Genomic DNA, 13,196 nt, shown 5'->3' on the forward strand with positions numbered 1-13,196 from the left:
CCAGGACCCTGGGATCATGACCTGAGCCGAAGGCAGACGCTTAACGACTGAGCCACCCAGGCGCCCCTATCATTCTTTTTTTTTACATTGTTTTAGTTCATCGTTCACGCATCTGTTCTTCCTTAAAGTCATGTCTTACTTACTTATGTACAGTGTGAGTGATGAATACTTTCCATAAATTATCTTACTTAATCCTTAAAATAGCCAAGATAAGTACTTTCTATCCTCATTTTATAGATGAGGAAGCTGAGATTTGGAGAACTTTAAAAACTCACCTAAGGTTATATATACAGCTCGCAAGTGATAGAGTCAGGATTTGAACCCAAGCAGTCTGATTCCAGAGCCTGTAACCCTAACTACTTTGCTGAGTGAAATAGTGGATAGAAAGGAGTAAAAAGACATGCTACTTGCTTTAAAGAAGCTCACTGTCTACTCATGCTATGTTGTAATGTATAGATTGTATGTGCTGTTGGAATTCCAAGAAAGAAACTAGGAAAAACAGACGTATAGGGAGTTGAAATGGCAAGCCCAGCCAGTAATATAGCTAGCTCTGGGTCCCAGGGTTCCAGACTTGCAATTCAGAGGCCTGGGTTTTGTCTGGCAAAGCTGATGAGTGCCAATCCAGAAAACAAGGCCAACCTTAGTAACTGATATTGAAACAGAGTAGGACAAATAAGGAAGAAATAGAAGAGGCACAATCAATGACCCTTTCTTTCTTTTTTTTTTTTTTTTTAAAGATTTTATTTATTTATTTGACAGAGAGAGACACAGCGAGAGAGGGAACACAAGCAGAGGGAGTGGGAGAGGGAGAAGCAGGCTTCCCGCTAAGCAGGGAGCCCGATGTGGGACTCAATCCCAGGACCCTGGGACCGTGACTTGAGCCGAAGGCAGACGCTAACGACTGAGCCACCCAGGTGCCCTCAATGACCCTTTTAAAACAAGTTTTTATTAAGCAGTTGTTAGAAGTGATACTGCATTTTCCTAGTAGCCTGTTCCTTGGAGTTTTCTGGTTTATTTTTGAAAGGAGTTGGCACTACTTGGCACAATCCAAAATCAGTTTTTGTTTTGACACTCTTTTTAGATCTGTCTTTTCTCTCTAAACATCTTGATGTCATTTCTATTACAGTTTATGCTGAAGGAGTTCGAAGCACGCAGGCAACAGCATGAGCAACTGAATGAGGCAGCTCAGGGCATCCTAACAGGCCCTGGAGATGTCTCTCCATCCACCAGCCAAGTACAGAAAGAACTCCAGAGCATCAATCAGAAGTGGATTGAGCTGACTGACAAACTCAATTCCCGTTCCAGCCAAATTGACCAAGCTATTGTCAAAAGCACCCAGTACCAAGAACTGCTCCAGGACTTATCAGAGAAGGTCAAGGCAGTGGGGCAGCGACTAAGTGGCCAGTCGGCCATCAGTACCCAACCTGAGGCAGTGAAGCAGCAACTAGAGGAGACCAGTGAGATTCGATCTGATGTGGAGCAGCTGGACCATGAGATTAAGGAGGCACAGACACTTTGCGATGAGCTCTCAGTACTCATTGGGGAGCAGTACCTCAAGGATGAGCTGAAGAAGCGTCTGGAGACAGTTGCCCTGCCTCTCCAAGGTTTAGAAGACCTTGCAGGTAAGGTAGGGTAGGCACACACTGCTGACATTAGTGGCAAGCCAAAAGATTGGCTTCGTGATAATAGTCCCAAGAATCTAGGGTGACCTGTAAGCAGCTTTTGGACTCAGACTAGTGTTACCCTAACCCTTGGTCCAGCTATAGTGAGAACCGCTATGGTTATCACACATTGACTGAGCACTAACAATATGTGAAGCTTTATATAGCATAATCCCGGAGATAAGAGCACTAATATCAATTTTGTCAGCAGGTAGAGATTCATGCTCACAGATATATTTATAGGTGGAGTTACACACATACTTTTACTAACACTCATTTATACCATGTGCATGCACACACACACACACACATATACCATATTGCAGAATTAGATGCTTATGATGGTCTTGTACAAGAAGAATTTTATCATCAATTTGTTGCCTTTCTGTAGAAACATTTATGGCTTTTTACCAGCTTAGGAATAAAAGTTTACTTCTGTTATTCAGATCACCTTACAAGGTTGGTGTGAGGATTAAATAAGATCTAGTATATGAAGGAGACCAGCTTTGTGCTGCTTTTATGGTAGGCCCTCAGTTAACATTAGTTTCCTTCCCCTAAGATTAGCCCATATACTCTCAGCAAACATTTTAAATGCCATGTTCAGATTTGACTGGTTTAAATTTGATTTTCTCATTTCAGCTGATCGCATGAACAGACTCCAGGCAGCTCTTGCCAGCACCCAGCAGTTCCAGCAAATGTTTGATGAGCTGAGAACCTGGTTGGATGACAAACAAAGCCAGCAAGCGAAAAACTGCCCAATTTCTGCAAAATTGGAGCGGTTACAGTCTCAGCTCCAGGAGAATGAAGAGTTTCAGAAGAGCCTTAATCAACACAGTGGTTCCTATGAGGTGATTGTGGCCGAAGGAGAATCTCTGCTTCTTTCTGTACCTCCTGGAGAAGAGAAAAAGACTTTACAAAACCAGTTGGTTGAGCTCAAAAGCCACTGGGAAGAGCTTAGTAAAAAAACTGCAGACAGACAATCCAGGCTCAAGGACTGTCTGCAGAAAGCTCAGAAATATCAGTGGCATGTGGAAGACCTCGTGCCATGGATAGAAGATTGTAAGGCTAAGATGTCGGACTTGCAGGTCACTCTGGATCCGGTGCAGCTAGAGTCCAGTCTCCTGAGATCAAAGGCTATGCTGAGTGAGGTGGAAAAGCGCCGCTCCCTGCTAGAAATCCTGAACAGTGCTGCTGACATTCTGATCAACTCCTCAGAAACGGATGAAGATGATATCCGGGATGAGAAGGCTGGGATCAACCAGAACATGGATTCCATTACAGAAGAACTACAGGCCAAAACAGGGTCTCTTGAAGAAATGACTCAGAGGCTCAAGGAGTTCCAGGAAAGCTTTAAAAATATCGAAAAGAAGGTTGAAGGGGCCAAACACCAACTTGAGATCTTTGATGCTTTAGGCTCTCAAGCCTGTAGCAACAAGAACCTGGAGAAGCTAAGAGCTCAACAGGAAGTGCTGCAGACCCTGGAGCCCCAGGTAGACTATCTGAGGAACTTCACTTGGGGCCTGGTAGAAGATGCCCCAGATGGATCTGATGCTTCCCAACTTCTTCATCAAGCCGAGGTCACCCAGCAAGAGTTCCTGGAAGTGAAGCAAAGAGTGAACAGCAGTTGCATGACGATGGAAAACAAGCTGGAGGGGATTGGTCAGTTTCACTGCCGAGTCCGAGAGATGTTTTCTCAGCTGGCGGACCTGGACGATGAACTAGACGGCATGGGTGCCATCGGCAGAGACACCGATAGCCTTCAGTCCCAAATTGAGGATGTACGGCTATTCCTCCACAAAATCCAAGCCCTCAGGTTAGACATAGAGGCCTCTGAAGCCGAGTGTCGGCAGATGCTGGAGGAAGAGGGGACTCTGGACTTGTTAGGTCTCAAGAGGGAGCTCGAAGCCCTGAACAAGCAGTGTGGTAAACTGACAGAGAGGAGCAGGGCTCGCCAGGAGCAGCTGGAGCTGACGCTGGGCCGCGTGGAGGACTTCTACAGGAAGCTGAAAGCCCTCAATGACATGACCACGGCGGCAGAAGAGGGGGAGGCCCTCCAATGGGTCGTGGGGACTGAAGTAGATCTCATCAACCAACAACTAGCAGATTTTAAAGTAAGTCTTGCCCTTGCTTTTTAATCTTTTGCTATCTGATACGTGTTTCTTTTCATGTAGCTTGGAAACCCGTTGTATATACATCGTAACTTCTGTCCCCGGGCTGCTATTCTTGCTTCCAACACCACCAAAGCACACTGTCTGGAGACTAAACAGTCTCTTGAATTCCGGGCAACTGGTTTGAACATTTTTCTATTGTAATTTATTTCAGTGTTGATAACCAACTGAGGGTATAGAAAGAAATTTCCAAATGTTACTGCTTACTCTGAGAATCTCCTCTTGTGATTTGTAACAGCAGTGGATGTTTCTCCAGGTCCCTGTTTTTCAGTTGAGGTGTGAGAAGTCATAAGATGAACAAGGGTCATCTTCCTAAAGTGTTGGTTTTTTTCCCCTCATATTTCAGGGGAAAGTTATTGATGTATTATGAAATAAAATCAAAATTCTCATGACTTATTAAGATAAGACATGACACTTCAAAGAAGTTTCCCTCTTATAGCAGGCAGTGCTTAAGACTATGCCCCAGACCCACAGGAGTACAAGTTCTTGGCCTATAGCAGAATTTGAAAAGCACTGCCCTAACTGCAAATATGTTTTAATTCTTTGCCTAAGTCAGAATTTCCAGTTCTGAGATTTTGTGAGTCAAAATTAAAACAACAGGGGAAGATGGAAGGAGTTGACTCAAAAATGCGATTTTGCCAGGTTAGGGGCTTGGAACTCTCAGGACTGTCTGTTGGGTCATGGCTCTTGGGATAGGAGCCTTTCATCCTGAGTTTCCTCTGTTGTCAATGCCAAAAAGGGCCTTACTGCACTGCTGGAGGCCCCTCTGCTGCTTTTCCGTCCTGGTGCACAGAGTAGATGTGGAAAGGCTACTGGCCGCACTTTGTTCCCATCCACACCATCATACTCCTGCCATCAGAGTTTGTTCTCTAGAGCACCCCCCTGCCCCCAGCCCCACGCCTGTCAGGATTCTTTCGAGTACAGACAAAGATGGAGAGATGGTGTTGACACCAGGTCAGAGCCCCGTGGTCCTGAGAAAAGTTACAAGACCCAAGTACAGAAGGGTGGCTGTTTCAGAAGGGCCCTCAGCTTAGGGGATGTTCAGCTCTGAAGCGGGACATTGGCTGAAGATCCCTTACAGTGTCTGGAGACAGTGCACTTTGGAGTGACAAGTCACCGTTTTGGGGATTCTTGAGGCCCCAAATAAGGAGAGGGGAGGAAGGGAAAATTCAGACCCGTGAGCTCACATGTTTTCCTCTTGGAAACTCCCACACCTCCATTCCAGGGGCAGGGTGGCCTTTCTTGCTTCATCAGTGTGGTGTTCCTGCCTCTTCCACTGTAAGCGCCTCAAAGGAAAGACTGTCTTCTACAGGCTCTGGGTTACTTAGGATTAACTGTCTAACCAACTAAATGAATTTCTTAGAAAACTGAAGCCTATCCCTTTGGGCTCCAAAATAGTTTTATCAAACTAGATTTTATATTTTATTTGCCTAATTTTCTAACCACTATGTTGTGCAGACGTTTTTCTTGATGAGGGCAGGTTAGCATTAGTAAAAAGATGATGCTGTTCTCTCCAATGGTGATATCCTCAAGGATATTAGAGACATTTGGGACTGCTTTGTATTGAATGTTCCTAAATGAGTGTGCAGGTTGAGTTGGGTATTGAAGTTCTTGTTTAGTGCCTCTTAGTGTGTATGTAGCTTCTGTTCTTCCCCCTTACCCGGATAGCAGGTATTCTTTTCTCCTGCGGTTACTTCTCACTGCTGTCCCTGGGCCTGCCTTTAGCAGTCTGTCCCTTGCTTCTCATCTTCAGTGAGCTAGAAAATGAAGTAAACAAGCCTGTTAAAATTGCATTAAATATAAGCTGGAATATAAAAAAGAGTCCACAGGCAGGCATACAGAGTGTTTGGATTTGAGGACAACTAATCATTTCCTTTTCATTTAATCCTTGGTTGCTAGAAACATTCTGAATTTTGATGTAGCTGGAAGATTTTAAGAAATTACTGGACATTACTGTATTTTATTTGTAGCCTAGTATGTAGCCTGGAAGTGCTCAGAGTTCGGTCACTGCTTAGTTGTTTATGATAGCATATTTATTTCACTGATTTCTAAGAATAAGCCTCCCACTACCAATACCCTGTGAAGGCTGGGACCAGACACTGATGAGCTGGTCACCTCAAAGTGTGTTTCTCGGCAGGGGACTGGTGTTGAAATGCAAGACTGGAAGAAAAGAGAGAGAAAGAGGGTGGTGGAGTTGTGTGCTCTGTGTGCATCCGCCTCAAGTTGGGGGCGCAAATCAGAAGCCTGGTTCCACAGGTCCACCTTATAAAGTCAAAGGCGTTGGGAAGAGTTTTTGCCTCCTCCCAGCAAAGGCCTTTGGTCAGGAGGGGAGGAGCACACTCCTGGCTCTGCTCCTGCTGAGCTCATGGGAAGTGAAAACAATGGGAGGGGGAAAAGCTCAGTGTGTCAGTTCCACAGTCCCCTAGAGGCTGAGTAAAGGGAAGGTCTTTTTGGACGCATTCTGAGGACTGAGTCATTTTCATGGTTTGAGTATTGAGTTCGGGGTTAATGTGCTCTATATCCAGCAATGGATTAATCTTCCCTCGCTAAAGCAGCAGACCGGATTCATAAAGCGTGACTCTGCTTTCAGATTCAGAGTGTTTTTAATAAGTCAAAACCAGAGGGGTACCTGGGTAGCTCAGTTGGTTAAGCGTCTGCCTTTGGCTCAGGTCATGGTCTCAGGGTCCTGAGGTAGAGCCCTGTTGCCTTTTTTTTTTTTTTTTTTAATGGGATCACACTCTCAGCACAGAATCTGCTAAAAAGAAGAGGATATGAGTCTGTAGACAGAAGCATGGGCTCTGCTTGAACCTGGCTAACTCCACTGCGGATGGGCCAAATAGACAGATGAGTCAGGTCTGGGATCAGCCCCGGGCTTACTTGGGACTGTGCAGTGGTGCTGAGAAATGTGTAGAGAGGCAGCTTGTGGGAAAAGTTATTTCCTCCTTAAATGAACGTGAAAAACTGAAAGTCATGATTCCGAGGAAAGGCTTTTCCGTCAAATACTTCTGAATAAATGATAGAATCTGGTCAGCCAGTGAGGATCTGTCAAATGGAAAGAGAGTCCTCTCCCACTCTAAACAGGCAAAGACCTCAAACCTTCCTGAATTAGGCACTTGACTGGGTTCAGTCATTCCAGAAATCTCAAATGAGAATGTTGAGCGTGTTTTCAGAACAGGAAGGAAAAGACCTTGGCTAATCTCTTCAGGAAATTCTGTTTCCCTGAACAAGAGAGTCAGTGATTATTGAGGAAAAGGAATTGTATGTGCATAACAGACACTAACAAGACCTTTATTTCACTGAAACTTAAGCCAAAGAAATCTTTTAATTCTGATGATAACAAGAGGCTTTCCTCATTTTGAAATTCCCTGTGCTAGTTTTATAGTCAAGAATTGAGATCATTCTAAATCTCAAACCAACCCCTTCTTGTACACACACATAGAGAGAGAGAGAGAGACACCCCTGCCCAAGAACCACCATGGCCTCTCAGTCAGGAGGTTGGTGGTGGTTTGGGCATCAAGAGCAGTATCAAGAAACCCAGATGCCCTTTGTACTCTGTATTTCATGTGTTAATTTATATTTACTGTGTATTCAGGCCAGGCTTCAGATTCAGCACTCTACCACTCAGTGACAAGAAAAAACAAGTGGGAAAAATGGAAACCTTTTTAGGGTCTATAGGTTTCTCACAAAGGTTCACTTCACCTAATGGTGCATTGGAAGCATCCAAGCCCATTGGTCTTTTCCTTCTTTGCCTTTGAGGCTGGGCTGGTGGGATATACTAAGGCAGCGGGCTTGCTTAGGACTGTTCTCAATACTAATTCAGGTTGAGCAGAGCCCAGGGTCAGGGATTGTGCATGCTTACAGCCTTTGTCTGGAGACCTCAGTATCCCACCATAGTGCCAGAACAAGAAAGCCCTGTAAACCTCTTCGTTTGATTTTTTTTTTGCTTCATGAAAGGCGAGTTTAGGCTTCCCTCTGAGCACACGTGAAAACTCTTAGAAGACAGGGCCTGACGTGGAGCTGAAAGGCTGCCAATTTGCACAAAGATACTTTCCTGCCTTTCAAACAATTACAAAGACAGTATCAGCCCATCTATGGTTTTGCCAGTTAGATTCACTAGAGAATAAAGCAGATGAGATCAGCATTATCTACCTGCCCCTGGAAAGAAAGGAAATCACACTTGGTATGACCTGTCACCTAGAGGTTTCAGTATCTCCCGCTCTACAACAGCAAGGTAAGTTGAGTAGGCACCCCCTCTCCTGCCTCGTGCTGACCGTTGGCCTGTCTTGGTTTTCTTCCTTCCTTCCTTCCTTCCATGAGGCTACTCCCATAGGAACTACTAGGGTCCAAGGAAGGAAAGCGAATGCCCTAGAACAGGGTTTCTCAGCCTCAGCACTCTTGACATTTTGGGTGGATAGTTCTTTGTGGTGGGGGATTGTCCTGTGCACAGCAGGATGTTTAGCAGCCTCCCTGATCTCTACCCACTAGATGCCAGTAGCAACCCTTCCCCAGTGTAACAACCAAAAATGAATATCCAGACATTGCTGAACATGCCCTGGAAGGCAAAAATCTCCCTCGGTTGAGAACCACTGCCTTTGAAGAAAATTGCCACCTACGTGTGGGAAACTTCAGCTGGAAAAGGTGCTGGTTGATTAAGTTAAATATTTATGTAGCAGACGCCTTCTCATAATCTGATTAAGACTGTGTGGTAGCAGCAACTGGCTCTAAGTCAGCCTTCCTTTAGGCCAAGCCCTGGATTCTTGATTTTTGCTGGTACTAATCCGTGTCTAGTTTAAAATTTCCTAGGCACTTTCCCTGGCATCAGCAGTTTATTTTTCGTGGAGTTGTTGATGCAGGTGTTTGGTTGATGATGCATTTCTAAAGAGAAGAGGAACTTCCTGTGTGGAAATACTTCAGGAAGCTTCCTCGTTCCATGCCTTTAAGGGGAGACTATGGTCTGTCAGTTGCTCTCCCAGAACTCACAGTTTGGCTGCTGCTATTTATAACCCTTCGGAGACCACCCCCTAGCCCCCCACCCAAAGAATCCCGGTGCTCTGTAATAATCCTCTCCGCCCCCACTGTAGCAACTGGGTGGGGAGAAGGTGAAGAAGGTACCTTTAAGGACTTTAGGTTTGCTTCATGTTGAACTTTTTCCAGCCCCATTTTCCAGTATCCCCATTAGTGTTTTAAATATCAGCATCACAAAGCAAAAGCCCAAGATTGCAGCCATTACATCATCTTAAAGGAGCCTCATGCCTCAGTGAAGGTAGTAAAACCAAATGGAAGGTCGTCAAGAAGGCGTTGATGGATTCCACCAAAAAAAAAAAAAAAAAAGTCTGGAAATTTTGATAGCAAGGGAAGATTTTAAAGCAACAAAAGAAAGGACTGAGCAGTTTGATTTGAGTTTACTGAAATCCTTCACATATCGTGTCAGCATGTAGCATTTGCAACTAAGGTTCACCATATGATTCTGTACATGAAGGAAGAAAAATATGTTTCCAGAAAAACTAGAATTTACCTCATGCAGAACTTGGGTTCATTGTTGAGTATTTGATTAGTGAACACGGTTGAGATAAGCACAGACTTGCAGAACAGGACGGTTTCTTATTGTGTCTGGAGATGAACGGTAACCGGTCTCAAGCCTTGGCCTAGTCGTCAGCCTTAGCTTCAGAAAAATCCTAGGCACTTTCAAGCTAGCTGGCTGGCACATGAGCCATAGCATAAGCAGAGAACCTCTAGGAAGTGTGATGAGTTGCTCTGAAGGGCACTTGACTGTTAGGGTTGGTTGGTTCACCAGGAATTAAATGAGTCCCACTGGGAGTCGTGTCAGGTCACTGCACCAAAGCATCACTGCACCAAAGGGCTGTCTCCTGCCAAACGGATTCTTCCCAAGTCTCAGCTGTCCTGGTTGGGAAAACCTAGCTATGGGAAGAATGTGCTCCCTCCCCACCTTCCTTAATACTTAGCCACTACCACTACCGAGTGCTTTTCAAATACCAGTCTCTGGTATTGGCCATGGAAGATTAATGGGGTACACTTATTCCCTAGGCCTTCACAAGCTGTTTTCCTACTACTAGCACTGTGATTTGAAATGTGGACCTTTCAGAACTTTGGCCACTCCGGGATAAGAATAAGTGCTACGTGGTGGTGGGGGTTGGGAGGAAGGGGCTCCTTATTCCTTTCAGTCCATTCTTACTGAGCACTTGCTCTGTGCCAGGCCTCTTTGAGGGGACAGTGTGTTACGGGAAGCGGGTACAAGGGAGTACAGTGGCAGTGACGTGTGGTGGTGGCAAGTACGGTGAGAGACACCCTAAGTCTAAGTGAGCTCAAACCCTAACCCCCCATCAATAAGACATTTAAAATTCCAGTTGCAGACAAGAGAACTGCAACTTGAAGGTGTTATAGTACCTTGTTCAAGCCAACAGCAAGTGACTGTTAGAGCTGGGATTGGAAAGGTTTATTTGGCACCAAAGGCCATGCTTGACCAATAGTTCTCAACTGGGGGCAGTTTTGCCCCTTATGGGACATTTGGCAATAGCCAATGACATTTTTGACTGTCATAACTGGAGAGGCTGCTACTAGCATCTTATTCAGCCCACTTCTAGAGAGAGGTGGGGGTTTGATATTTTCCCCCCTCTTCAGATGCCATGACGAGTAAGAGTTAACTGACAAAAGAGTTCCACTGCCTGGCAAAGCTTCATGGTTTTCCTCCCTTTTTTCAAAAATTAGTTAACAAATGGTGTTAGTTCTGAGAGTGACTTACACAGATCTGTTGGATAAAGTCAGGATCCTGGTGAACTAATTTGAGTCAGTGGCTAAAGAATTCTCTTAATGCTTGACCAGTCCCCACCCCACCCCGCCACAAGGCTCCTGCTGTGGAAATCAATCAGCTGTGTATCTCAGGCTGCTTCCTGTAGGGTGTGTTATGGAATGGCATCAGCCCCTGCACCAGCTGGGAGTCCGATCTCAGTGTGATTTTATCAGACTTTGTCTCTTTTGAGCCTTGCTGTTTGGAACAAAGGATCCTCTGTTAGGAATGCAGAGAGCTTCTCTGATTGGACAGCAAGCGTGTACGCACATGGTTCCCACAGAAAAAACAAAGTGTGCTGTAGCCTTCTAGAACGTGGGCCTCCAAGATGCTTTTCCCTTAGCTTCTGTCTGTTTTCACCCTTCTTTCTGTGGATGCTTATCCTTCACCCAGATCAATGTAGGAGCCATTTGATCGGAGGGATTAAATGATGGCATGCTTCAGAATTGGTCTATATCTCTGCCCCTAGTCTTTTCCTTCTCCAGCCATGGAAACTCCATATTTGATCCCCACTATTTTTCCAGTCTTATTTCCTATATGGACCACCCACCCACTCCATCCACTCATCCCAAACCCTCCTTATACATTTTGCCTATTTCTACCCAAACCTCAAGGTTTGATTCAAGTCCCGTGTCTTCCCCAAAGCCTCCTTGATCTACCCAGCTCACTACTTCTCCTGTTCTCCTAAACCACTTAAGATGTGTAACTCATTTGGCCTTTATCATAGACTGCCAAACTTTGGTGTTTTCTGATTCTGTGCATTTGACCCATCTCTAATCTCAATAAATTCATTTTTGTGTCCCTCAAAGTAGTTAACATATTGGTGTGCATATACTTGGAGATTAGTGACTGACTGGATGAGTGCTCTTTATTTCTCATAAGCCATGTGAGCTCTGGGATTCAAAAATGCTGTCTACTTTGCAAGACTTGAGGCAAATCCTGTGAATCCTGAGAAATTCTAATTCTAGCCTAGATTCCTCCCCTCTCCTTGCCTGTGGATTCCCTTCCTTCTCTACTAGTTAGCATATATTAAAGGAACATAATTTCACTTTGATATTAGCCTGAACGAAACAAAGAAAGAAATCTGCTACTTCAAGTGCACTTAAGGAAAGCCAGATCCTGAAATATTGTCTTGTAGTTGTTATCCATCACGTTAGAGTCATTGTCACCAACCCGATTAGTTCACGGCTAGGAAGAGTCTTCATATTTCATGCAACTTAGTGTAGTAAAAAAGAAAAAAAATGGAATGAGTTTGAGTCAGAAATACCCAGCTTTGAATTCTGGCTCTATCATTTACTAGCTGCGTGACCCTGGGGGAAATTACTTAACCTCTCTGTAGAATTGCTTTAACTATAAAATGTGAAATGGTAAATCATACCTTTAGAGTTTTTATGAGAGTTAAATGAAGTGTTATAGATGAAAGCACTAGGCATATATTAAGTGCTCAATAAATGAAAATAATCTCTTATTTTTAAAAGTATCCAGGCATACAAATTAGAATATTATGAAATCTTTTTAATAAGAAGTTACACCCTTTGTGCCAAGAGATAATTATTCTCCAGAAGATTTGCTCTAAGGCCCAGTACCCGATTAGATTAGTTCTTTCTCTTCTTGGAAAAATGGAAATTATGAGGGTACAGTAAAATTAGCTCAGTGGCAGCCGTGAAACAAGTGGATGGACAAATAGCTTTCCTGAGCAGTTTTTTGTGGGGAACAAGTGTAGAGCTGGTTTCTAACCTTAGAGTTGCAGTATATAGGCAGTGTAGGTCATGACTCGTAACACAAATTTAAACATACTTTATGTACACATACATACATACACATGTTTGCTTACTTACTCATTAACTTGTTAACTTATTCATATCAAAATCCCACAGCCAGCATGTTTTTCTGAGACCATTTTGACCTTGGCTTATGTGCTCTACAAATCAGTGTTATTTTCATATCATTAACCAGAATTAACCAGAAGCCATTACCAGCTCAGTGACTTCCCCAGTAACTCAGTTACCCATCAGATCAGCTTTCATGACCTCAGGGTCCTTGGCCTAATTAGCTTTTAACATAGACCATGTTATCTTCTTCTGTTGCCATACAATGGCAAGTACCAAGTCAGCCTCTTTGGGAGAGACACCTCTTAATATTAATCAGTCTTTAATTAAAACACTGAGGTGTGAGGGGAAAAGGTATCAGCTTAGTTTCAGAGGAAAGCAGCTTAAAAAACACAGATACACTTAATCTCTGTGCCAAGCATATATACCAAATCCAGATAGTTTTACAGAAAAGCTTTAATCCTTCACAGTTTCAGCAGACATGTTTTTAATACTCGGTTATATGTATATATGAGTCAAGGGAAGAAGATGCTAAGAATTCAAAGAAATTGAACTTCTCTGAGGCCTCCTCTAGCTTGAATTCATTGCATCTAAGTGACCCATTTAATGTCTCTGTCATCTTGCAGTTCGTTCCCAGAGGAAAAGCTCTGATTTGGGTCTAGTCCACATTCAAACCTAAGTTGGTTGTTTATTGATCGATGGTAAGAATTGCTTTGGTAGGGGCGCCTGGGTG

The 13,196-nt window shown here is 44.0% G+C and overlaps 1 protein-coding gene across 21 annotated transcripts in view; it reads left to right on the plus strand.

Moving 5' to 3' along the window:
• MACF1 (microtubule actin crosslinking factor 1) overlaps positions 1-13,196 on the plus strand; it is a 338,282-nt gene that overhangs the window by 252,289 nt on the left and 72,797 nt on the right. For all 21 annotated transcript variants that reach the window (XM_081818157.1, XM_081818158.1, XM_081818155.1 and 18 more), the window contains 2 exons: positions 1,127-1,622; positions 2,301-3,772. In XM_081818157.1, coding sequence (XP_081674283.1) covers positions 1,127-1,622; positions 2,301-3,772 — 1,968 coding nt within the window. The remainder of the gene's footprint in view (positions 1-1,126; positions 1,623-2,300; positions 3,773-13,196) is intronic.

The sequence above is a fragment of the Leptonychotes weddellii genome, chromosome 4 (assembly GCF_054177405.1).
Source record: "Leptonychotes weddellii isolate Sample4059 chromosome 4, ASM5417740v2, whole genome shotgun sequence".
NCBI lineage: Eukaryota > Metazoa > Chordata > Mammalia > Carnivora > Phocidae > Leptonychotes > Leptonychotes weddellii.